A 22,015-nucleotide genomic window follows, 5' to 3' on the forward strand; every position below is an offset into this window, starting at 1 on the left:
TAAAAAAAAAAATCTTAAAATATCTCATTGACGATTTTAAATACTCTTTGCTTTAAGTTCAAGGATTCGTTTCCTGAGTGCTGCTTGGTTACAGATTTATCAGGAAGATAAATTAAATTTCTGTCTTCACAGAATGTTTCAGCCTAAAACTGGGAATTTCAGTTTTCTCAGAATTTTAATACTCTGTTAACACTAGTGCAGCTCCTCCAGCAAGCTTTGTGGTGGAAGTAGAGACCACATCAAATTAACTTTTAAAGCTTCATCTAATTGTAAGCATCTAGCGACTACAAAATATTTTTGTTACAGTTTGAAATGTAAATAATCACATGCTTTACCTATGTGTTAGTCATAAAGGGCTTCTGGTGTGCTAGTTTTAAGATTTTAACTTGCATCAACAGAAAATGAGTTCAGATTTATTGTGTAATAAGAAAAAGATTGTAAAACTGACATTTTTTTCATAACATAGACTGAAAATAGCACTGTGCTTGGGGTTTCAAAAGGATGAGAACTAAAGCAAAGGACCTATCCAGCCTGTCCTTACTGGTCTGAAATAAACCAACATTGCTAACTTTTTCATCTGTTTTTGGAAACAAAACTTTGGGCAAATTGAAAAAAATCAGATTTAAGAAAGATCTCACAGTGGGAGTTCGGTGGTTTGTTTTTCATGTATGAAGCCCTAAAATCTTTGTTATCAAATAGGCATCAATAAACATCAAAGCAGGTCTGTATTCTGTTAAAGCTTTCAAAGGCCTTTGAAGGAAGTTATCTTGGGAGAACTTGCAATTTATGCCCTCTGACAGATGAATCCTTTAACCCCCGCCTTTTCTGTTGGAGGAAGTAATTCGCTCTTAAATTTTCCTGTCTCCGTATATTGAGCTTCATATCCTTCATCAGAGTAACTCACAAGATTTTTAATCTAAAAATAGCAGAGTAGGCTGCCTGGGAAACCTGCCGTATCTTTTTGCTCCCAGCGGTGGGGAGGGAGAGTGCCTTGCAGTTGGTTGTTGCTCACTATTGAGGCCTTGTTTGCTGTGCCTGACAGTGACTGCTGTGGAAGCGATTGCATGGTGAGGCTGGGGTAGATTGTGTGTTAGAAGGCATTCCTCATAGTCTAAAGGAAGGTGGTCTTTTGTCTGGCAGCCTCACTGGGGATTGCGTCACCTTTGGTCATGTAATTACGCACTTGTCTTGGGGAGGAGGGGGTGGTGGCAGCACAGGTTGGTGCAGAAGCGCGAAGTAGGTGGGGGATTGCAAGAAAAGATAACTCTGAGGAGGAGAATTAAGTGCAATACAAACTGGGAGGAGAATGATGTGAACACTTGGCATGCCTGGGGAGTCATGAAAAGAGTCGCAGGATTAGGCTGGGTTTTCTGGCTTTTTGCAGGGAGAGGCTTGTGCTGCTAACAGTAATTTCTTGGGAATCGCAAGGATCCGAGCTGTAACACTGACTGCTGTGGGTGTGTCAGTAAACTCTTATATGGTTTTAACCTTCAGGGAGATAGATCCATTTAGCAATTTGTGAAATACTGGACAGAATTCAGAAGTTACACAATATAACTAAGTGTTGGTTAGAAGAAAAAAAGATTTCAAAACTAGTGTTGCAAAATTGGACATTTCCTAACTTTGAAATTCCAGAACTTAGACCACTTATGCAAGTCTACATGTACAAGATGCACACTTGAATCCAGCTTTACCCTGGGGGAGTGAAGACGCTGATCTCTGGGTTTTTGATATTGTGTTTTGTTACTAAAAAAATAATTTGGTTCTGATAAAGGTTGCAGAGTTGACATCCGTGAAAGATGACATTTTATGCTCATAAATACTTGTTTGTGCTTACTTTGCCTCTGTGTCCTGGGGGTGAGAAAGATGTGGCATGCTTCTTCCCATTACTGGTTTCTCAGCTTATCCCATGGCAGGGCTAGCATTTTGCACTTTTCTAGTAGGTGGACTGGAGCATTGTTTCTTGGATGCCCACTGACATGGGTGATGTGAGAGCCAGATGTTTCTCAAATTTGGTAACAGTCAGCGTATGCCGTCACAACTCCCTGCTTTTATAATTTGTACTAGTATTCCCTATTAGCACTTAGCCAGCCTGAGATTTTTCTTTCTTACAGTATTAATTTTCTATCTTTTGAGAGAGCAGACACTTGTCTCTTACTGTTTCTCTGCCTGTGCACTAAAATTATGCATGTCAATGGAATTTCCAGCTGTGCTCTGCCAAACTGACAGGAGATCCTCTGTAATTGCCTTGGTTTTTATCACCATAAGTACAAGAATTATGGAAAACTGATATTACGGAAACTGCAGGTACTGCACGTATTATTATGCTCCAGTTCTTCATTATACATTGATTTAAATTCATCAGCAATATGCCTAAATTAAAATCACTGGTTTAAATTTACCTCAGAAAGCTACCAGTAGTTCTACAGAAAACAGAAAAATAGACCTGTGGTCGCTTTTAATTGGGGTTTAATTATGTAGCTAAGCCTTTGGAGTTTCTTTCTACTGAACATTCTTGTTTTGAAGCAAATTATGTCTCATTTTTAGAAATAAAACCTAAAGCATTAGATCTAACTTTGCAGAAATGCAAAACACTAAAATCTAATCAAAGGCGGTGAATGGTGCTGAAGTTTGACTAATTTTGAAATTAAGTCTTTGTCTGGGCCTCTGATAGTGTGTTATGTTTTGGGTTCTCCCCCCCCCCACCCCCCATCCTTTGTCTTATATATAAAACCAGGTGCATATTAGATTATGGATGACTTCCTAGTCGATGTTGGTGAAAGCATGATTCCAGATAATTTTCAGCACAGTGAAGGGAGGGCAGGGAGGGAGTAATTAAATTGAAGGCTAAATTAAAGGACAAGGTCCTGAGTGCATTTTCATCTCTATTTAAAGTAACAGGAATAAGAACAAAGTGGATTTTCCATGACTGGGCACATAAGGCGCACCATTGTTTGTCTCACCACTTGTTTAATATGCAAAATTTTGTCTTGGATCAACAAACAGTGTTCCACAAGTCAAACCTACGAATGTGAAACCCGTCTTGCAAATCCATCCAGTGAGAATGAAATGGCAGATTGCTGCTTTGTATGGTCAGAGCAATACTCTGACCACGCAGCAAAGTAGGTGCTAAGACCCAGCCAGACCTTTTGTCTTCTTCAGAAGGTAATATAAATTTGACTCAGATTTTGTTGTCATAGGTGAACTGGGATAGGAGTGTAAGTGTGACTGTAGGGAGACTCAGGATTTTCTTTATAAGGACATAAATTTGTTAATCCTATATTTAAGTCCAGAAAATTTACAGGACTTCAGAAAGAAGTCTTCTCTGGACACATCGCTGCTGTATGGTACTGCCTTGAACTTAATCATTGAACTACAGTTCATTATATAAATGCATATTTGTAGAGCTATTTGCCTCAGAATAAGTTTAAGTGATACCTTGCAGTTCTGAGTGGGAACTTTTTAGCGTGTTGCAGAGCAAAATGTGGTATGGGTTATGTATGATGATAAACAGGGTGCAGGAAGGGCACAGACAAACAAGCCTAATAAGCTTAACTGAAAATATGATGCCTTAAAAACTGGAATTATTTATACGATCTGTAACAGTTTGGATCTGATCCAAAGCATTACCAAAACTAAAAATAAATAAATAAATAGGTAAATAAAAAAAAAAATTGAAGTCACAGGTTCAGCTTAAGTAGGTTGTGGTATTGTGTGGATTTTTTCTTAGTTGACAACAGATTTGAAGGAATATAAGAGGCTTTTATTCCTTTACCTTGCTTTTAACATATTGGTTGATCTTCTGCTCAGCCATGTTACTTCTGTTCTCCTCAAGTAATATCCCTTTCTTCTTGAACACCACTAAGTATTTTACAACCCTTCCTTGCCCTCACGCTGGATGACCTCTAGGTGTTATGGTTCTCTTGGATTTTGGCGTGTCTCTTTGTACTGTCACACTGGTGTCTCAGGCAATTGCATGGTGTAAATCTAGCACTTTCTGTGCCGTGCTGCAAAGGACAATGCGCTCTTCTCACACTCCCTCTTCTCCCCACACACACACACTCCCCTCCCGCAAGTATACAACCTCTGAAAATTTATCCATATGCAGTAATCTAGTCACTGATGAATGCACTTTCTTCTCCTGATAAGTACTTGCACTAGTCTTGATCTAGGAGTGGTTGTAGGTAAGCGGGAGAAATGGAGATGTGGAAGTTGCTGTAGGAAGCAGTGAATGGCCTTGTTGATCACTGAGACTAGAGCCCTTTCTGGGCCTGAGAGTAGGGAGTGTCTCAGACACAGAGTGACTTTGCATAGTGCAACCTAGTAGTTTTAGTATTAAAGCACTTCCTCCCTTTATTTTCGTATGTAATGCATTAGCTCTTTGTTTCCATTTTTTTCTACTCCTGCACACCTTGAGCACATTAGTAGCTTGAAAAACCTTTGATAAAAATGACACTTGTGTGCGTAAAATCCCAGGGATGGGAGGTGTAGTAGGTTTGTATAACTAATGCTTCAGATTAATGATGCACTTCTCTTGCTGTTTGCTCTCTGAACCTGACTTTTTGATATATTGGTTTATCACTGATCAGAGAGATGGGGTTTTCTTTAACTTGCTCTTAAGAGTAAGAAAAAAATGTACAGTCGAATGTTGTGCGTTAAACATAACTGACAGTTCAAAATATTTATACTTGGCATTCCATAGTGAAATTATTGTTTTTAGTGATTGTCTGTTTGCCATGTAATGTGTCACTTGTTTTTAAGAATCCTATTTTCACCAATTAATGTAATTTTTATCCAAATTAAGCTATGCAGACAGCTGTAGAAGTAGTGCTAGATCAGTACATAGAACGTGCTATTTTTGGTAGTACTTGTTTTGCTTTCTCTTCTACTTCTTGCTCCCCTCCTCTCTCTGCAGCATCGTTTATTTCTGCAAAGATCAGAAGAATGCTCTCAGTTGTGCTCAGCAGCTCTACAGCCTGTGGAGAGTGTGGGCAGTCTCTGTATGCAGCATCCTGGAAAATGTGCTTTCCCTTGAAGTGATTTGCTGAAAAGCACGTACTTCTACAGTTGTTCCAGCCTGCTTTGTTGCACTGCTCTCAAGGTCTGAAATGCCTGTTCTCTAATACTCCCTGGGATTTGAATTTCTTCTGCCAAAGAAACACTACCTGCTGCAGTTATCCAAGGAGCCCCAAAGAGCAAGGATGCTGAAGATGGCTCTGTGTACTTTTTATGCCCTTTGGGGTTTGTTACTGGGAGTGGCAGTAGCATTTGGACCGGTACCAAGGATCACTTGGGAACACAGAGGTAAGAAGAGAAACTTCAGTAGTGTAATATGGGACACTGGCACAACTTCAGGGTTTCTGAGGGATCTGAAACTCATTGAGGCTGTATGTTCTTCCAACCTTCTTGTGGTGATTTTGGTCAGGTGTTGCGGGCTTTCCTCAGCTTATAAATTGCTTAGGATCAGAATGTTTGAAAGTGATTCAGTCACTGGGTTAACTTATTTCAGATCCTTCAAGCAGTTCTCAAAAAAAAATAGCTTTTAAGGGAGGAATTTTAAGTTTGGGTTTCTGAGCTGAAGGATCCTGCAGCTGAAGCTTGCTTCAGGAGAGAAACCCAATAAATATGTTTTGTTTTAATGAAAGTATTTTTGAGACTGAACATACTAGCAAAATGCACCTCTCCAGTTTATAATGTTTTTAATGCTTTTTTAGACAGATGTGTTTTAATGCTAAGCCATCCTGTGCACTAAATAGATCACCAGAAGAAGGAAAGAGAGCATTTGGCTCTCTTCCAACAGCACTATATGGTGCCTAGAGTTGAACCAATCGTTTGTACAGGATACCACTTTCCTTGTATTTGAAGTTGCAGTGAATGTTTATAAGCTCCCAATACAAAGAGCAAGGGTCAGCAAATGTGGCACAAAGAGAAATAGTATCTTTTTTCCCCCTCCCTCTAAACTTCCCTTGCTACCTCCATGTGGCATTGGTGCTTTGGATTCTACAAGATTTTGTTTGGGTCCTTCCATAAAAGTAGTGAGCAACTATCATTTGCGCAAATGGACTGTATCGGAACAAAACGAAAAAGTATATGGGCAGTATGAAAAGCAGCCTTGGGGATGTTAAACACGGTATAGGAAAAGATAGATGAAGGTTAAGAGTGTAGAAACGGTAAGCTGGTTTATGCAGTGGCTGCAGGAAGTGTTTTTTCCTGTTTATTGGTATACCAATTAGTGAATTAGATGTAGTTTTTTGGGGAAGAAGTGTCTAGACAAGGCTTGTAGTTCCTGTTTAAGCTTCTTGATGCTCCTGTCTTGTATAATAGTTAAAATTTGGCAAGTTGCTGTTTAATGGTGTTACAGTAATTCACTGCAGACTCACATACAAATTACTCAAAATAAATGGAATTTATTTTCCATTTTCCAAAATTTTCCTCAACTGGATGAAGTGGTTCATGGTTATGAAAATAAATGGAATTTATTTTCATTCCTACTATTTATTCATGTCTCTGCCAAAGATTGTTGCATTTAAATATGGGAAGCCTACTTTGAGTGAGAGGGGGAATTTAGTTCAGTGGAGGAATGAACATGTAGAGTTGTATGAACCACTTCATCCAGTTGAGGAAAACTTTACTACCAAGTAGGACTTTAAAATGACATACTTGAGAATCTACTTTATACTACTCTGGAAACATTCACTTTAGTTGAAAATGTGCAATTTCTAATGTTAGAATTAGGCAAATAATACATTGTTTTCTGCCTGCATATTAAAAATTCAGTGTAATACATCTTGTGGTAGTCTCTTGCACAAAATACCGTCTCTCAAGCTTTCAGTCATTTTTCCATTATGGTTGTACATGCAGAAGAAATTATTTTTATATATTAGTCATTTTGTGTCATTTTTCTCCTAGCCATTCTGTTCCAGTCTTCACACTTCCTCATTCCACTGCCTTCTCCCCCAGTGTCTCCTTCTTTCTCTCATCTTCTTCCTTTTCATCTTGATTTTCCCTCATTTTTTTCTATCATTTGTTTCAACTTTGGTCTCTACTTCAAAATCAGCTTATTGACCCTCTACAAATGATTCCTTGTTAGCTTCAGTGTCTTCTTTCTGCTACGTGAATATCCTAAGTGGCATGTTTTATGGTACTGGATTTTTTGTGAGATTTGTTTGGGATGATTGCAAGGGACATGGTGACTGACCTAGTTTTCCACAGTAGGTAGATATATGGAAGGGAGAAGGTGAGGAGGAGCTTGACAGTGGATGTGTAAAATGGAAGGTTAGAAAAAAGTGAATTAACAGGTAGAAAAAAATGAAGATGTAAGTTATAGAGATCACTACAAGAGGAAATATTTATGCATTTGAAATTGAACAAGAAAGTGGAGACCAGTGGTTTTGATGTTGATGAAAGGAACTGCTGTTTCTGCTGAACCAAGTTTCTAAGGGGTGTCTCACCTGTTACGTGGGTTGTCCAAACTAACCTTTGATGTTTTCAAGACACTCAACAGCTGTTAGACAACTTAGAAAAAAGACCCATGAGCTTGACCCCAAGTGATTGTGTTTCTTCCTGTGGTGCTATTTTTCTTTCATTTCAACAGAGATCCAGCTAATACATTTTCATGAATCAGAAGTGTCAAACTATTCAACCTTGCTGTTAAGTGAAGACAAAGATGTTCTGTATGTAGGAGCCAGAGAAGTTATCTTTGCATTAAATGCTGCAAACATTGCTGAAAAGCAGCATGAGGTATGTGTTTTAATATGTTATCCTCCATGGAATCAAATTTGGAGTATGAGTTTTCATTTCCTGGTATCAGCAGCGCTGCAGTTTCGGCAGTAGGTACCTGAAAGAGAAAATACTGTGTGGGCTACTCCTGTGTTATTTCTGGAAGATTCTGTAAAGTAAAACATGCATCAGATGAAAGGAAGCAATGGGAAGTTAGACACAAGCAAGTAATTGGAGGTCTCTTTAGGTATTTTTTTCTTCAGGACAGGATGCTTGACTGGAGGGTCTTCAGATATCAGCTGCAATGGTGGCTCTTATACACATTTTTATCATCAGGAGTGGGCTGTTTTTTGTTTCTCTGATTCAGAAGGTAATCTAATCTGAGACAGAACCAAAATTGGAGCTTGTTCAGGAATGGTGTGCTGCAAATGTGCTTCATATGAAGCGAAGGCCCTGTCTCTTCAGTTTCAGATTCAGTTTTGTGACTTTAGGTGTGTCTACACAGCAAGCAGTGCTGCAGGCAGGTCTGATCCAGCTTGCTCAGAAAAGTGCTCTGGATGTGCTGACACTGGCTTCTCTGACTACGTTAGGCTGTGCAGAAGTCAGCTAACATAATATTGCTACCAGTTCTTCCCAGGCTGCTTCTTCTCATCCCATCAACAGCACAGATTGACACTTACGAGGCATGGCATGGAATCCCACTCAGGATGTTTTGGAAGATGCTCATATGATTTTAATCTGAATAAAATGTTCACAGGTGATAATGGGCAATTTCACCAGAATATAAAACTTGTACGAATGCGTGTAACTGTCAAAATTGTACTTCTCTGTATAGTGTAAATTGATCCAATACATTTTCTTTGATTCCCTGCCTCCCCAAGTGTTTTTCATTCAAATGTGAATGTAATTGAGAAGTACTTAAAATTAAGTACTTTTAACACTTTAAAAACTTAAATACTTAAACATATGCATTTCCCTAATACATATGGTAATAGCAGATTCTTTAGCAGTTTGAGGGGAGATGGCAGTGATGATCCTAGAAGATAATATCAGTGGTTTAGCCCTGCATAAGCCCTGCTTAAGGCATATGCATTTAGAAGTATCACTTCCCTAAGAAAGAAAGGCTTTGAACCTTTGAAAGCTACTTGCAACACAGCCTGCATTTGCTACAGGTAGTTTTAGGATTGTCTCTTTTTGTGTGTGTTATTACAAAATTTTTAGACCTTGCATTTAATTAAAATGTCGAGAATGTGGTTTTGTGTTGCTTGTTTTTTTCACTTAGTTACACTGGAAGGTTACTGAAGATAAAAGGACTAAATGTGCAGTCAAGGGCAAATCAGAACAGGTATGTACTTTTACTGAACTTTAAGAAAGATATTATACGTTTCACTTCAAGAGGGGTGATGTTAAAAGAAGAAAGGCTCTAACTTTTTGACATTAAAGTTTTCAAATAATTTCCTAAATTCTTTAATTAACTTGAGCTTTAGAAAATGCAGCATGCTTAGTCTTATTTTTTCAATTCTTAATTCATTGTTTCTTGCTGGTGAATATTATTTGAATGTTTGAAAATCTGAACACACCTTAATATTCCAAGTTTCTCCATTAAAATGATAAACTAGTTACTTTTGGTGAGGTAATGAATAGCAACTGTTGTGCTTGGTTATCGCTATAATTTCTCCTCAGCATTTGATTTTTACAAAATTACTTGATAAATTTGCTTGCTTGGCTTTAGGGTATAGGGTTTGGTTTTTGGGCCAATGCTCTTCTGTCAGTGTATTTTTCGCTAGCCACATATACCCTTGTTGTGGTGCTCACCAGGAACGCTCCTTGTGGCAGCACTTTGCTGGTGTGACTGCTCAGACAACTCCCCAGCATCTGAGCAGCTTCATGTCATGCCAGCTGGGCAATGCAAGCAGCTCAGCCTCTGGAATCATTTGTTGTTTCTGAGAACCATGGACTCTTTATGGCTGCCAGCACACAGGCTGGCTTGCTTGTTTTGCCTTTCACATTGTGTGACGCCACTTTGTTTAGTGGTAAAGCTGGGCAAGACTGGTGGTGAGGCTTTTAGCACACATTTGAAAGTGGAAGTCTGCAAGCCCTGTGAATACAAAACGCAGTCATGCTCTGCTGTTGCAGGGATTTGACATGGTCAGCCCCAAACATGCAGCCTCTTTGGTTCACACTGTTATAAAACCCTATGTGCTACATCCAGGGCTGATAGGCATCCTGAATTCATGGGTTCCTTGAGGTGAGAGTGTGCTCTGTCACTTGGCTCAGTTTGCTGCCTTTCCTTCCACTGACAACTACCAATACCTTATCTTAACATGAGGTGTGGCAGGTATTTAAGGGTTATTTCCTCCTTGTCTGCCTCTTCAGGATGCACTTAGAGAAGTTATTTTTGTTCTCCAGGTTCAGTAGGGGTTACTAGTAATAATACTTAATTACAGCCGTAGTGAACTGTATGCGATGTGCATCGCATACAGTTTAGCAAATGGTGTGTGCATAACCTGAAGTCCTCTATAGAGATTAATGATGCTAGTTAGAAGGGACACTAGACCTCATAAATCGGGACATTAGACCCCATAAATAGGTACTTTACCAGAGCTCCAGACCTCCTTTTTTCCTTTCTACCCTCGGTTTAGCAAGTCACACTTACCGCTAGCCATAATTTTTCCTCGCTGTACTCGTAGCCTTTTGATAGTGATGTTTATCTTGTAGCCTCGATGTTTTGCATAATGCAATAGTTTCAAAAGTTTCAAGGTATTAATCACTGCTGCTATTTGTTGCACTAAAATTGGCAGTCCTCCCCTGACCTATCACCATTATGCTGTTTAGTACCACCAAAAAGCATTTATGCAGAAAATTGATCTTGCTCTTTTGATTTTCCCTCAAGCCCCCTTCACCCCTGATTTTTCTGCCATACCTAACCTACCATACAGTCACAGAAATACCCAGTTTGACTCATAAGAAGGAAGAGTACGGACAGTGTTTATACTTTCCTAAGTATTCTATGGAACAACAGTACACTGGTGGTTATCTGGCTGCGTACCAGCAGGAATTAAGGGGTGTTGTTGATACTGGGTTTTTTTCCGTCTTTCGTAGTGGGTGTTTATAATTGTTTTTCTTTGTTATTATTATGACACTTTGTGGTATCCTTTATTCAAGGCTTTACTCAAACTCCTTGTTCTGTTTCAGAGCCAAAAGAATTAAGAAGCTTCCTTAGATGAAAGAGCAATTGATATCAAGGACTGAAAAAAAAAAAGGATAGATATAAGTGACAAAGCTTTGTAGCTAATTTAAGTCTATTAGAACTTTCTCTCTTAAACAATCTTGGCTATCACTTACTGTTTCATCAAAGCTTACAAGGGATGGCACAGTCTAGAACTTACTCCATTTGTAAATAATTGTTTCCATGGATTGAATGTGTCTTTGGAGCTTGTGCTTTTGTGGAACTGCTTGAGATGCTCTTCAAGTGTGTGGTACTTGTTTATGCTACCCTGATAGGTATACTGAGGCAGCTGTGCACTATTGGATGCAGGAAACTGGATGCTGCAGGATTAAAGCTCCTGGAGATTGCAGAGAGATGGTGTTACAGTGGTGGCTATATCACTCAGCCATACTGATGTGGTGTGGCACAGCATAATCAGTGGCAACAGATGAGCTGACAGCTCAACTTTAATTATTTACATTGGGATGTAGAAGCTGTGGTTTATCAGACTGGTCCTTTTCTTATCCTCCATTACAGACAGAGTGTCGTAATTACGTGCGTGTCTTGCAACAGCTGAATGATACGTTTCTCTATGTGTGTGGAACTAGTGCGTTTCAGCCAACGTGCGATTACCTGGTAAGCATTCACACACGTTTTGACCCAGTAACAACTGTAATTTAAAAGCAGCTCATTTAAACAATGAATTAATCTCCATTCCCAAAGACTGTTGCAGTTTCAGTGCCAGTTGTAACATTTGGAGCATTTATTACTGTGTCCCACAGTAATGATAGAGTATGGAAACAAACCTAATTGTTATTTTTTCAGAGTGCTTACTGAATTATTGATTAATTTTGTTTAATTGTGGATTTACTTTTTCTTAGCTTACAGAATTATTTGTATATTGCGTGTTAGCATAACAGTTTCTAATGCTGGAATGACATTTTTGTGACTTTCAGCCATTACTGAATCTCCCTGAAATTTCTCACATTCCTCTCTCTGCTTGTCTTGTCTCTGCTCCTGGCTATGCCGCAGCTTCATAGCGCTGAATGCTACAGAGTGAAGTCTTCGCTTAAAATCAAAATTACGTTTTCTTGCTGCGACTCTTGTGTCGTTCTCCTTCCTGCAACTCTTAACAATTCTGAAACTGAGAAATCTTATAGTAGTTTGTTCTGTTTTGTCTCCCTTTCCTGCAAGACTGCCTGTCATCATCTCTGGAACGTTGCCAGAAGTCACTGTCCTTAGCCTTCTATATCTTCATTACACAGTATAGCTGATCACTTCCCCAGTACTGTGGCTACAGTTCTCCATCATCTCACTGATCCCCATTCTCTTGATTTTTAAGGAAATCGTAAAGTAGAGGTCAAAGTACTCTGCTTTTTAACGTTCAGTTGAATTATGCCTCATCTCAGAAATTTAACATGATCTAGCAATTTTTGAGATTCACTTCAGAAAAACTTGTTGATTTCTAAAATTTTCTGGTTTTGTGCAGGTGAATTCAATAATTGCTAGGTCTGTCCATATATCAGTTAACTTCTCTGCCTTTCCTACTGCCTGGCTTTTTTTGGTGCTTTTTCTTGAGGTCTGTCTGGATTTAGTGTTTCATCTTCTGTTTTTTTCTGCTCTTGCCTTCACAAATCATAGTATCATCTTTCCTCTATGTCTACGGGACTCAATAAGATCTTCTGAAAATACGTATGTCTTCTATAATCTTATAAAAAATGCCTTTGATGCTGGAAATCAATGATAGTCTGTTATTCAATGTTGTTTTTTAACTTTGCATGAGTCAAGTGGCTGAAAGAAAAAGTGCTATCAGTTGTTATGTGGTTTCCAACTTACTTTTTTTTGCAGAATTTAATTTCATTTGAACTTGGAGGTAAAAATGAAGATGGTAAGGGCAGATGTCCATTTGATCCTGCTCAAAGCTACACATCTGTTATGGTTGGTAAGTTCAGACCTCTCATACCTCTGTTATGTATAAAAATGTTTGATATTTTCTGCTGTTGTTCTCCAGTCTCTCAATATCAAAATGGTAGAATGCGTCAATAGTTTTACATCTTTACTGTGTATCTAGGTAGACATTAAAATACTTACGTAGTCAGCGTTAGCATATATCTTAAAAGGAGAACTTAAAACTATAGGTCATTTTGGAAGCAACTTTTAAAATACTAGTTTTTAAACTAGATTTTTAGGTGTTTAACATATTTAGTCCAGGTAGTCTAAATGTACTTTGACTGCCTCTGTAGTATGAATTAGTCATATCAGTAAGTTTAACAAGGAGAGTTTTTTAGCTGTCCCAAAGATGTATCCATGAGACAGAATAGGGAAGTAAGATCATAGAATCATATCATAAAGTCCCAACCATACCTGTCCACTACTAAATCATATCTCTGAGCACTTCATCTACCCATCTTTTAAGTAGCACCAGGGATGGTGACTTAAACAACAACCTGGGCAGCCTGTGCCAATGCCCGATAAAACTTTCAGTGAAGAAATTTTTCCTGATGTCTCATCTTAACCTCCCCTGGCACAGCTTGAGGTCATTCCGTCTCGTCCTGTCACCTCCCCTGGCACAGCTTGAGGTCATTCCGTCTCGTCCTGTCACCTGGGAGAAGAGAGACCATCACCTGCCTGGCTATAACCTCCTTTCAGATAGTTGTAGACAGTGATAAGGTCTCCCCTCAGCCTCCTTTTCTCTAGGCTAAACAACCCCAGTTCCCTCAACTTCTCATAAGACCTGTTCTCCAGCCCCTTCACTGGCTTTTTGCCCTCCTCTGGACGTGCTCCAGCCCCTTGATGTCTTTCTTATAGCCAGGGGCCCAAAACTGAACACAGGATTCAAGATGCAGACTCACCAATGCAGAGTACAGGCGTAGAATCACTTCCCTGGTCCTGCTAGCCATGCTGTTTCAAATACAAGGCGAAATGCTATTGGCCTTCATGGCCAGCTTAGCACACTGCTGGCTCATGTTCAGTCGGCTGTTGACCAACACTCCCAGGTCCCCCTCTGCCAGGCACGTTTCCAGCCAGTCTTCCCCAATGTAGTGCTGCATGGGTTTGTTGTGTCCAAAGTTCAGGACTCAGTACTTGGCCTTGTTGTACCTCCTACTACCTGTTCAGATCCCGTTGTACAGCCTTCCTATCCTCAGGCAGATCGACACTTCCTTCCAGCTTAGTGTCATCTGCAAACTTGCTAAGGGTGCATTTGATCCCCTCATTCAGACCATTGATAAAGGTTTTAAACAGGACTGGACCCAGCACTGGAGGACACCACTTGTGACCAGCTTCCAAATGGATTTAACTCCATTTACTACAACTCTTTAGGTCTGGCCATCCAGGCAGTTTTTTACCCAGCTGAAATTATGTCTGTCCAGGCCAATGGTAGACAGTTTCTCAAGCAAAATGCTGTGAGAAACAATGTCAAAAGCTTTCCTGAAGTCCAGGTACACTATATCCACAGCCTCTCCCTTGTCCATTAAGTGGGTTACCATGTCATAGGGGACGATCAGGTTAGTTTGGCAGGACCGTTCTTTCATAAACACATGTTGATGGGGCCTGATCCCCTGATTGTCTTGTGTGTGCTGTGTGATAGCACTCAAGATGACCTGCTCCATGACCTTCCCTGGCACTGAAGTCAGACTGACAGGCCGGTAGTTCCTGGATCCTCCCTCTGCCTTCTTGTAAATGACCCTTCTTGTAAATGGGTGTAATATTTGCCAACCCTCAGTCAAGTGGAACTTTCGCAGTCAACCAGGACTGCTGGCAGATGATGGAAAGGGGTTTGGTGAGCACCTCCAAATATTTATTGTGATTATGTTACTGCATGGTTAGACACCACTGAATCTTGATTTCGTGAAACCAGAGTTCATGGCTGTAGCTGGTGTCACAAGATTATATCAAGGAAGGTGAAAGTAGCACTAAACAGGAAAAGAGAAGAACACGCTCCCTGCTTTGTTGCCTAAGTTCTTAAAAGTTGATTTTCAATAATGGTGGAATAGAAAGAGTAAATTAATTACTTTCAAAACTTCTGTGGTGTTTCTTATGTGAATTTGTATGGTACGTAAACTGTAGGCTTACGTGTTAAGTGTTGAAGTACCATAAAAACAGCCTTGACTTTTGCCTGTTGCTTGTGTTAGAGCAATAATAAACCCAGCTGTGGAAGTGTTACCCTTGAGAATGGTCAGCAGAAATATAAGCATAGAAGACATGGCCGGGCCAATTCAGAGAATATCTTTGTTTGTCTTTTCTTATGGGAAGTTTGAACTTACACAGTCTCAGAAAATATTTATGTACTCTTTTTGGTATCCAGCACATTAAAAAGTCTGTAATACTTGCTTTTATGTTAAAGATGAGGAGCTTTATTCTGGGACCTCATACAATTTCTTGGGAAGTGAACCTATCATTTCACGGCACTCTCATCAAAGCCCTCTGAGAACGGAGTATGCAATACCTTGGCTGAATGGTAAGCAGGCATAAGAACTGGCCCAACCAAATTGTTTTTCCTTCTACAATGTTACACTTACAGATAAAGAATTTTAATGTATTACACAGGGTAAGGGGCAATTGTCTGATATCTCAAAGAGGATGGATTTTGTTACACTGGCATAAGCTGATGTGTGAGTGTGTGCCATCAAGAGATTCTATTTTGAAATTTCAGGATTTTTATCAGCATTAATAATGAAAACAACCTCAAGACATACAGGCTTCAACTTGATATTAAAGAGCTACAGTTTATTTTATATCTGCTTGTTCGTCATTGCAATAATGCAGCATAGCTATGCTATGGTAAGGAAGAGAATGTTTTTGGTCTGTAACAGGCTTTCAAATTATGCTGATCATGGTTCCTGACGACTTCAGTTCCTGATGATGTCAGTTCCTGGTATTCAAAATTTACTACATTTTCTGCATGGTCAGAAGTTTGTGGCTTTCTGTCAAAAAGAACAAAAATAATGAAGTTAGTATATTCCAAAAGATGCGTTATGTCCAAAAGTTAAAGGACACAGAATTTTGTAATACATTTTGTAATGATACTGGAAGCTGAAATAGAGCAGAGAGAGGCAAAGGAGGGTATCTCTCCAAGCTCATTAGAAGACTGCACTTGAGTGTGGAGTGAAGAACATTGAAGTAACAAGATATCAGACCATGGAGATCCCTCAGGTGTCTTAGTGTTCTCACATAGGGTTTATGGTTTTGGTTTTTTTCTTTATTTCTGTTATTTTAGAGATGCTCTAAACAGCATATCATGAACAGCAAATCATATCATGAACAGCAAATGATGTAGGCAGGTCCGTGACTGGAGGGCAGGTAAATGCAATGTGAGGTGTGTGCAAAAGAGGACTCCTAGAGGGTCTTTGAGGGAATTAAGTTAGTTGTCTCATATATAATATACAATTCTTCTCTTTGTGTCTATAGAGCCCAATTTTGTTTTTGCTGATGTGATAAGAGCGGATCAAAACAGCACAGACGGAGATGATGACAAGATATACTTCTTTTTCACTGAGGTGTCTGTGGAGTATGAATTTGTTGGAAAACTGATGATTCCAAGAATAGCTAGAGTGTGCAAGGTGTGATGCAGTTTGATTTACTTTTACTGATTCAACTAGAATTTTGTGTGTTAAAAAACATTTATCATTGTGGATTTATTACCAATTAAATGGAAGTTATCAAACTTAGTGGATCAGCAATTTCAATCAGTTCTTTAGAACTGAGAAAGCCTAATTGTTGCTATGGGAACAAGTACATGCTTTATCAATTTTGCTCGGTGGGGAAATTTCGTTACATCTGAGGATTCTGCCTGCCCTTGGGGGAAAAATCCCAGCCACCACAAAACTCAGCAACAGAAAGTGTATTTTCTTGAAGCTGAGCAGATAGTGTATTTGTCAAGCTACTTTCAAGTAGCTGTATACGAACAAAACTGTATCTGTGTTCACAGCAGAATAGCTTTTGGCTGTGGTGTAACAGATGGGACTTCCACGAAACTGTTAGAGCTTCCAGAGCCTCAAGGAAAATGGTCACCAGCAGCCTGATTCTGTCGCAGTCCTTAAAGCTCCATGTGTTAGCCTGATTCAAGTACATACTCAGGAGTGTTGGTTAAAAGTCTTGTTGGTGGAAGGTTTTTTTCCAGAAGAAAATGTTGATTTAACAAAAACTTTGCAGTGGAATGTATCCATTTCCTCAGGACGTTTTTTTTTTTTTTTTCTGAACAGGAAATTTATCTAGCTCTTTCATTTTGATGAGGTTGAAATGTTTTATTTTGACTTTACTGTTTCATATTTAAACATGGAATTCAAAACATCAATAACAAGTTAGTGCCCTGGAGATTTCCTTTAATCAGGCAGCTGGAGGCAGTTTTACATGGGGCTTACTGTTATGTCCCTCTGCCCACTGACAGCTTGTGCGTGCTTAAAAGGGGGGTATCATGAAATATGAGTGTTTTATTCATGCTGTTTGTTTGAAATCTGAAACAATGGCAGGCTTCAAATCTATAAACACTTACACTTAATTGTCTTCAGAAATTTTGCAGGTTTCCCTTAATAATTTGTACAAGCATTGGATGGTAAATGCTAAATACAAAGGTGGTTACTGCTGGCAGCATTAAGCCATTGCTGCATTTCTTCTAATGAAATTATTAAATGTTGGGCAAGTCTAGTGCATATTGCAACATAATTTAAATCACAGTATAGATATAACAGAGTGAATGCAATGTTACTTATATCTTTTAAGGTACAGTAAAATACTTTCTTATACTTAATTTGCTTGCTCTAATAAGCAGATTTTTTACTAGAATTACACTGCTACTAATTTTTCAAGTGTTACTGGAATGTGGTTCTTTTATAAGTCCCATATGTGATCATATCTCTACACGTTGGTAGAAATTATTTGCATTATTACTGTTGAATCTACTAATTTTCCTATGGCTTCCTTACTTTTTTATTATGAAAGTTTTAACATTTATTGACAGTGCTCTAGATGCAATGTTAGAAAATAACAGGGCTCACTGATTTTTGTGCTATATAGCAGTGGTTCTTAAATGCGGAAGTGCTGCTACTTCTCACAATCACCTTTTTATCTTTTTAATATCAAAAGAGGGACCAAGGAGGATTAAGGACCTTGCAGAAAAAATGGACTTCTTTTCTCAAGGCCAGATTAATTTGTACCATCCCTGATAAGAACTTAATTTTCAACATCATCAATGATGTTTTTATTCTCAAGTCTCCAACTTTGAAGGAACCAGTGATATATGGAGTCTTCACCCCGCAACTGTAAGTGTGGTGTAGACTTTTCCTGGATAAGTACTTTTAGTCTCAGTTGGTTACTACCACAAGTAATTATCACTCCTATAACGTTTTTTTCTTTAATCCTGAACTTTTAGGAATAATGTGGGGCTGTCAGCAGTGTGTGCATATAATCTATCTACTGTAGAAGAGGTTTTCTCAAAAGGAAAATACATGCAGAGTGCTACAGTAGAACAGTCTCATACAAAGTGGGTACGATACAATGGAGAAATTCCTAATCCTCGACCTGGTGCGGTAAGTTTCTGTAATCTCGGATCTGATGGCTAGTCTTTTCGTAATGCTCAGGTGTAAAGGAAGTTGGAAATATTAGATAACCTACTAAGGCTTCTGGATACTTTTTGTTATAAAGGCTTTGTAGAAAAACACTCAAGTGACTTATTCGGAACTTTGTATCTGGGAATCAAAGTGGACATTTTTAATTCATAGTTGATTTATATGCTGTTTTTTATTATTATTTTAGCGCTTATTTTCTAGTGATGAAAAACGTGTTAGTGTACACTAGGTAATATCCAATACTTTTCAGTTCAGATGAACAGAATTATAGCAATTGTCACATTGTCTCGGTAGGTACAGCAGATATATCTAATGGAGTGCACTGCTCTGTAAACATGATGGGTCTCTTTCACACTTCTCTTACTTTTTAGTGTTACCTAGAGTCATGTTCTTCCTACTGGTGAATGAGGTGACAGTTAAATTTCATTAAGAAGCATGGGGTACTGGAAAGTTATCTTCCTAAAATGTATTTTGGACCCAAACAACAATGTAGTCTGAAGCTCAGGGATAGGTACATCACAGAAACCAAAGTGCTACGAGACCAGAGGACCTTCCTCAGTAGAATGAGTATAACGAAAAAGTGTGCTTACTGGCTCTTAATTGTCTGTTTTGTACAAGTAAATTCTATAATTTGGTTGACTCTGTTGTTTTTGTTTGTTCACGACCCTGCTAGTGTATAAACAATGAAGCTAGAGCATCAAACTACATGAGTTCTCTGAATTTACCAGACAAAACATTGCAGTTTGTTAAAGATCATCCTCTAATGGATGACTCGGTGACTCCGATGGGAGACAGACCTCGATTAGTAAAACGAGATGTGAAGTATACTCAGATTGTAGTCGACAGAGTCAGAACGCTCAATGGCACCATGTATGATGTTATGTTCATCAGTACAGGTAAGTTCTGCAAAATACTTTTTTTTTTTTATAAGGCACTGATTCTTTAGGCTGAAATATATGCTAAGGGAAGCTCTTAAGATTTCCATATTTACAGTATTTTTACTCTTGCTGGTGTTTTCTTTAAAAAGTAAGGGGCCATAGTGAGTTAAGTGGAGAATCTCTTGTGCTTTGAAAAAATATTGCAGGAAAAGAACTGCAAACTGCAGTAAGTCCAGCAAAACCACACGTAAGATAATCCCTTGGTAGTCATTTGTCCCAAAATGTTATTTTTTGCTCAGAGCTCCTTATTATGGCAAGTTTAATGGTTGCCATTGGCACAGGGTTGTCTGAAATCTTAACTGAACAGCAAGCGGATGACTGAGGCAACTTATAGTAATTGTGCAATTTTTTCTGTGCCTCTTTATTTTAAGGATCTTATCTAAATACATTGTTTTGTTGTTTCAGATCGGGGAGCCCTGCACAAAGCTATCAGCTATGAAAATGGAATGCATATTATTGAAGAAACACAGCTTTTTTCAAACTTTGAACCAGTCCAAACTCTCTTGCTTTCATTCAAAAAAGTAAGTACTGTAAGAATCATAGCACTCATTTTGCTCTTCCACAAAACATTTAGTACCATATTGTAACCTTGTCCTGAGGGAAAAGAACCATTACTGTGCACAGAGCAAAGGCTGTGTCTCGCACTGCAGCAGTATCGCATATCGCCTGCTGCATTTCAGTGTGTTTGGGAGGCGGCAAGCTTCTGAAGGTCTTTGGATATGGAGAAGGTGGGGGTGGAGGGGAACCGATGTGCCAGTCTTCACTTGAATTCCCTGACCAGAAAGCTCTAACTGTGTTTTAAGGTACCAGTTTTCAGATTGGGAGTAATGTAAAAATCCTGACCTCTTGTGGCTGTTGAAAATGTGTGAGGAAAAATCATCGAGGGTTTAGCAAAGGGTTGCTGTAGCTTTGGGGAGACAGACCTAAGAAGAGAAAGCAGTCTTCTTTAGCAGAGACTTAGAGTTGCACAAATAATCTTTTTCTGCTGTCCCACATCTTGCAGGCTCATGCATGCTGGGTGTTTCATTAGAGCAGTCATGTTCGTGCAGCTGGGGACCAGAGGTCCTCACCCAGCGGCAGCTCCAACTGAGAGATGCAAGGCTTGCTGCAGGCTCCAAACCCAGCAGTTGTTCTGCACTACTAATCAGTTGCTGGGTTTAATTCTGGAGTGTTTTGTGACTGGGGAGGATAATTGGTGTGTATACTTTCTGGCTGTAGTTACTCAGACCTGTAGATCCATAAATGTCTATGAAATTATTACCCTAATCAGTGGCTTGTAACATTAGACCCGTAAACTGGTGAAATTTGGGAGTTTCTTAAGGAAAGGATGACTCTTTTGGAGTGTTTGGTGATAATATTTGCCTTCAGTAGCTGTGTAGTGATCAATAAATGCACTGCAGGTAGGGGTTTCGCAATACTGCCAAGATGTCTTAGAAACAGCAGTTATTTCTATGTGATATTTAATAAAACTCTGCATGCCAACAGGACCAGTTCAGTGGAAGAGAGCTCTATGCTATAATTCTTTCAAGTTCATTTTGCATGCTTATTTGTCCCTTTATGCTTATAATAGAAAGAAGTCATGAGAACAGAGTATGCTTTTGATACACAAACAAAAGTTTTTCCATGCTCGTGGATTTCAGTAAAGGTGTTTGTATTATTTTTGTGTGATGCATCACGCACACAACTTGATGTGTGTGTGTGTGTATGCGTGTATATATATACATATATATTGTTTGTGTACACAAAAGTACATACATAACTGTTGCTGGTTTCTTCTGCTTTATCTCCAAAGAAAGCTAGGAAAGAAGCTTTATCTCCTTGCTTAGCTAGGAAATTTCAGATTTGCCCCGTGATAGAAGATAATGATAGATAACTCCTCCAGTAAATATACTAATGCCCATTCTTGCAATGGTGGGTATATTGTGGGATCATACATACACTGCTTTAATTACATTTCCTCCATTTCTGGGGGGTGGAAGGGAAGGGATAGACATTACAGCCTGATGCCAGAGACATATGGCCTAGCAGCCATGAAAAGTTGAAAGTTTCCTGTCCTTTCTAGAAATAAAAGCTCATTAAAATGCTCTTTCCCCTCATGTTCCAATGTTTACAAGCATGGCTGCATGTATTCAACTGTTTACTTTTAGTAATGTTTAAATTGTTTCATAAATTGGATCGTTCAGCTTTGAGAGAAGTAATTGACTGTGGGGTTTTTTGTTGTGCTTTGTTTGTTCTAGGGCAGAAAATACCTCTATGCTGGTTCCAATTCTGGTGTGGTTCAGTCTCCAGTGGCATTCTGTGACAAGTACACCACTTGTGTGGACTGTGTTTTAGCAAGGGATCCTTATTGTGCTTGGAAACCCCTCGAAGCTTCCTGCGTTGATATTTTTAAAGAAAGTGAAATTAAAAGGTAATGGTAGCCTTTGAGTACCTTCCAGTACAGTCAATCTTCCATCAGTCTTGCCCCTTACCAATAACTGGCATTTTTTTAACTGAATATTTTCAAATATAGACCTTTTCTTGTCCATCTATGTTTGTGCTACTTAGATAAGATGTATCTTACTTAGTACAAAAGGTTGGACAGG

General features: G+C 39.0%; 2 protein-coding genes across 16 annotated transcripts in view; one reads left to right on the forward strand and one right to left on the reverse strand.

The window, feature by feature from the left end:
* SEMA4D (semaphorin 4D) overlaps positions 1–22,015 on the forward strand; it is a 99,016-nt gene that overhangs the window by 58,497 nt on the left and 18,504 nt on the right. For 10 of the 11 annotated variants that reach the window (XR_008447853.1, XM_054054685.1, XM_054054681.1 and 7 more), the window contains 12 exons: positions 4,916–5,304; positions 7,595–7,740; positions 9,002–9,064; positions 11,465–11,563; positions 12,776–12,869; positions 15,273–15,386; positions 16,337–16,488; positions 18,011–18,186; positions 18,297–18,453; positions 19,166–19,388; positions 19,836–19,951; positions 21,668–21,840. Coding sequence is in view for 10 of the 11 variants with exons in the window: in XM_054054685.1 (XP_053910660.1) it covers positions 5,202–5,304; positions 7,595–7,740; positions 9,002–9,064; positions 11,465–11,563; positions 12,776–12,869; positions 15,273–15,386; positions 16,337–16,488; positions 18,011–18,186; positions 18,297–18,453; positions 19,166–19,388; positions 19,836–19,951; positions 21,668–21,840 (1,616 nt within the window). In the remaining variant the exon portion in view is untranslated. Of the gene's footprint in view, positions 1–2,994; positions 3,166–4,915; positions 5,305–7,594; positions 7,741–9,001; positions 9,065–11,464; positions 11,564–12,775; positions 12,870–15,272; positions 15,387–16,336; positions 16,489–18,010; positions 18,187–18,296; positions 18,454–19,165; positions 19,389–19,835; positions 19,952–21,667; positions 21,841–22,015 lie in introns of those variants that run through there. The other variant, XM_009566359.2, reaches the window with a different exon arrangement.
* SECISBP2 (SECIS binding protein 2) overlaps positions 15,659–22,015 on the reverse strand; it is a 54,948-nt gene continuing 48,591 nt past the window's right edge. For 2 of the 5 annotated variants that reach the window (XM_054054671.1, XM_054054673.1), the window contains one exon: positions 15,661–15,852. In XM_054054671.1, coding sequence (XP_053910646.1) covers positions 15,705–15,852 — 148 coding nt within the window. In that variant the 3' untranslated portion in view covers positions 15,661–15,704. Of the gene's footprint in view, positions 15,853–22,015 lie in introns of all 5 variants that reach the window. The other 3 variants (XM_054054670.1, XM_054054676.1, XM_054054672.1) reach the window with 2 other exon arrangements.

Source organism: Cuculus canorus, chromosome Z (genome assembly GCF_017976375.1).
Source record: "Cuculus canorus isolate bCucCan1 chromosome Z, bCucCan1.pri, whole genome shotgun sequence".
Taxonomy (NCBI): Eukaryota; Metazoa; Chordata; class Aves; order Cuculiformes; family Cuculidae; genus Cuculus; species Cuculus canorus.